The sequence below is a fragment of the Austrofundulus limnaeus genome, unplaced genomic scaffold, assembly GCF_001266775.1.
Source record: "Austrofundulus limnaeus strain Quisiro unplaced genomic scaffold, Austrofundulus_limnaeus-1.0 Scaffold2032, whole genome shotgun sequence".
NCBI lineage: Eukaryota > Metazoa > Chordata > Actinopteri > Cyprinodontiformes > Rivulidae > Austrofundulus > Austrofundulus limnaeus.
In genome coordinates, this window is record NW_013954434.1 from 1 (window position 1) to 4,239 (window position 4,239).

The 4,239-nt window shown below is 43.8% G+C and overlaps 1 protein-coding gene across 1 annotated transcript in view; it reads right to left on the bottom strand.

Moving 5' to 3' along the window:
• Nucleotides 1-329: 329 nt before the first annotated feature.
• Nucleotides 330-4,239, bottom strand: part of LOC106536924 (PH and SEC7 domain-containing protein 1) — a gene marked incomplete at both ends in the record, with an annotated part of 13,367 nt that continues 9,457 nt past the window's right edge. Inside the window, 2 exon segments of the mRNA XM_014034285.1 lie at nucleotides 330-520; nucleotides 3,021-3,064. Of these exon segments, the coding sequence (XP_013889739.1) occupies nucleotides 330-520; nucleotides 3,021-3,064 (235 nt within the window).

Here is a 4,239-nt window from a genome sequence, read left to right on the forward strand (position 1 = left end):
TATATAATCTGATGTTTCTTAAGATTATTTTGAGTCACTATCAGAGAGATGAAGATGAGTTTAAATAAAATTGTTTCAATAAACAAAAACCAGAGTTTTCTTTGTTAAAGAGTTCCCCTTTGATGTCACTTCCTGTTTCACTTTGGCTGAGCCAAGTTCCAAAGAAAATAAGCAAATTATGTGACAAAATGTGTTAAATTGTTTGTATTATTAACACTTTCTTAATTATAAAGATGTTTTCTTTGACTTTTTATAGTATTTGAAGAATAAGCATGTCCCAGGCTCTTTAAAAGATGTCACAAACACATGAGCAGAAAAACAAAGCTTACTTCTCTTCCCATCAGGATCAGCGTGGGCTTTACGAACCAGGAAACCACTTTTGTAGAGCTCACTGTCAGCCTGCTGGGCCACACCCACTAGTGGGTTTCCACCAGTCCCGAGTCGCTTCAAGGTGTGGGAGGCGGAGTCTGTTCGAACCTCAGCTAGCTCTGACACGGACTTCCTTAACTCTTCTTCATCACTTTAAAACAGAAGAAAAACACGAGGTTTTATTAACACAGGTTCTTGAGGTTATTTTTAATAATTTGGTGAGTTTCAATCAAGACTTTCAAATATTTAAATGTGACTGGACATCATGATCAGCACATGTTTAAATCTGATGACTGATTTATAACATTTTGACCCAGTTTATTGATCTTAATCAGCACATCATGTTTCTCTGTTTTCATTTACCAACACATGTAAGACAAGTCAGGACAAACCGTTTGAGTCGTAGCTGCTGCTGATTTAAATCAACAATGTTCAAGTCAAACTGAGCAGAAAGTGACCAGTTTGATCTGTCGTCCTGATTGGTCAATCAATACATTGAGTTGACTGATCAATAGCACACTGATCACTTGGATTCTCTGCTGAAACAGAAAGAATTCTTTGTATCCGTCCATCATCTGTACCCGCTTCTTCCATTCAGGGTCACTGGTGCCCATATCCAGCAGTCCCAGTGTGAGGGGCGGGTACACCTGGACAGGTCTCAGGTAGAGCTGGGTGGTATGACCTCAAATTCATTTCAGGGTATAAATCGGCAGTAAGTCGGGCTCGTTTCCGATGAGAGTTGGACTCCGCCAAGGCTGCCCTTTGTCACCGATTCTGTTCATTACTTTCATGGACAGAATTTCTAGGCGCAGCCGAGGCGTTGAGGGGATCCGTTTTGGTGGTCTTAGGATCGCATCTCTGCTTTTTGCGGATGATGTGGTCCTGTTGGCTTCATCGGAACGAGATCTGCAGCTCTCACTGGAGCGGTTCGCGGCCGAGTGCGAAGCGGCCGGGATGAGGCTCAGTGCCTCCAAATCCGAGGCCATGGTCTTGAGCCGGAAAAGGGTAGAGTGCCTTCTCTGGGTCAGGGGGGTCGCCCTGTCTCAAGTGGAGGAGTTTAAGTATCTGGGGATCTTGTTCACGAATGGGGGAAGAACGGAGCGGGAGATCGACAGGCGGATTGGCGCAGCGTCTGCTGTAAAGCGGGCACTGTACCGGTCCGTCGTGGTGAAGAGAGAGCTGAGTCAGAAAGCGAAGCTCTCGATTTACCGGTCGATCTACGTTCCTACCCTCATCTATGGTCATGAGCTTTGGGTCATGACCGAAAGAACGAGGTCCCGGATACAAGCGGCCGAAATGGGTTTCCTCTGCAGGGTGGCTGGGCTCTCCTTTAGAGATAGGGTGAGAAGCTCGGTCATCCGGGAGGGACTCAGAGTAGAGCAGCTGCTCCTCCACGTCCAGAGGAGCCAGTTGAGGTGGCTCTGGCATCTGGTAAGGATGCCTCCTGGACGCCTCCCTGGTGAGGTGTTCCAGGCACGTCCCACCGGGAGGAGGCCCCGAGGAGACCCAGGACACGCTGGAGGGACTATGTCTCTCGGCTGGCCTGGGAACRCCTTGGAGTTCCCCCGGAGGAGCTGGAAGAAGTGGCTGGGGAGAGGGAGGTCTGGGCCTCCCTTCTGAAGCTGCTGCCCCCGCGACCCGACCCCGGATAGGTGGAAGAAAATGGATGGATGGATGGATGGATGGATGGATGGATGGATGGATGGATGGATGGATGGATGGATGTTATAAACTGAACCCCTTCACAGTAACAGTATATGTCATGGTATAAAATTATCAGAAAAAGTTAAGATAATGTAATTTTTAGAGCATTTTTTTCAGAAAACTGTGATCTTAATTAAACCCAAAGTTTTTGCTTTAATATCTGTCTGCTGAACTTATCAGCTGCTGCTCTGCTGCGCGCTCATCTTCATCATCTTCATCATCTTCATCATCATCATCAGCGCAGAAGCCGACTTTACTTTAGCAAGATGGATTTACGACAGAACGAACGCCCACGTCTTTTTAAAATCATCTCTGTGGGTAATTTTACGTATTGTACTTGAATAAATACGGTAATTCATCTTTATATCCCACAACACCAGTTTATCAGCTTGAAAAGTAATTCATGATCATAAAAAGTACAGCATTAAAATGTAAATAAGATAATATTAGACAATAAAAATCAGACTAATCAAATAGCTGCACATCTTAGGCTAAACTCTGCTTCTAATTAGTTTTTTAGATTTGTCATAAAAAGTTTAGTTTCCAAATATAGGAGGGGAACAGTTTGATTTGATGATTTTAACATAACAGTGAACTCTTGTTGTCTGTTCAGATATAAATTAATTTTCTCTGAAAGCTGCAGGGTCTAAAATGATAAATAAAGTCAGACGACTTGATTTGTTGTTAGAATATTAACATCTGAACAGAAACATTAACTTCAGAGTTTACATGGAGGAGAGAAAAGGCTGCAGATAAAGCTGCACACACACACACACACACACACACACACACACACACTCAGCCATGCATGGGCGTTGGGATGCTGACCTATAATTACTGTGAGGAGAGAAGCAGGAAATGGTTACCAAGGTAACAGAGGCTGAAATAAGGGATTCAGGGCAACGAGGTCGTGCATTTCACATGTGTGCATGTGTGTTGTCACTCACATGGTCCACTGCAGTTTGTCGTTCTTGATGGAGCTGTAGAGAGTCTGCAGAGAGACAGCACACAGTCAGCTGTTGTGTGTTGTTTCTGCACAGTGACAGATGGCTGTTACACACATCACTGTTTAATGATACAACAAACACAAACCTGCCTTCTCACATCACACCAACACTGAAGTGAGGCAGTGTGTTTCATTGTGATGTCAACTGAAAACATCTGGGTTTGACATCAAAACATCAACATGAGAAAAGAGCAACAACTGAGCTTTCATTTTCAGGTGTTTACATCTGGATCCAAACACTTTGTTGTTGTGATCCAGACAAACCAGACCCTGAGGAGTGAGGGAAGTGAGATTAACCTGCAGGTCAGTTCCAGTGCATGAATCAGTGATGTGTGTCCACTAAAGGCTGAGGCTCACCTTACATCCCCGACAGAAAAAAACAACACAATAAAACATTAAAAATGTCCAGTCTTTGTTATTTAAACTCATTTTCCATTTGGACCTGCAGTTCTGAGAACACTGTGTCTGTTTACACACAGCTGCTTTTCAGTCAACCTGCACATGTGTTGTTGCACTCTGCTGTTAGACACCATTACCACGTGTCACAGTGCACATTTTGTGGTGTGAAGTGCTTTGCAGGTGTGAAAGCATGCATGCGTACACAACATGTACACAAGCGACTTTAGCAAAAGTTTCTTCTAAACTAACAATTACAATAAATTGCAGTGTGTGTTTTGTGCTGTGCACCCCTCACTGCATGAAGGAACAAAACTTTCACGTTACATTTGTGCCATCGGCCTGCGTGCAGTAACACTGATCTGAGAACACACATCAATAATTTGAACTGTGTGTATTCACATCACACACACACTCACACAGCTCCCTCCCTGCTTGCTCAACTCTCTTCCTGATTGTGCCTCCCTCCCTCCCTCCTCTCATCCTCCCCTCTGCTCGCAGCTGTCTCTGCGCTCTCAACCCAAACATTATATGTAAATGAACCAGATCAGCAGCCAATCACAGACAGGCTGTTTTCATCCAATCAAAGCACTTGTTACAAATCTACCAAACTAAGAGACAGAAATGACTAAATCTTAGATGTAGGCCCATTAAATCAGCAAAAGATAATAATAAGATATATTTTATATATTTTGTAGCCCAGAATATTKAGTTAAGCAAACAAATATGCTTCCTGTCATTGTGTATTTTAGGCAGTGCATCTC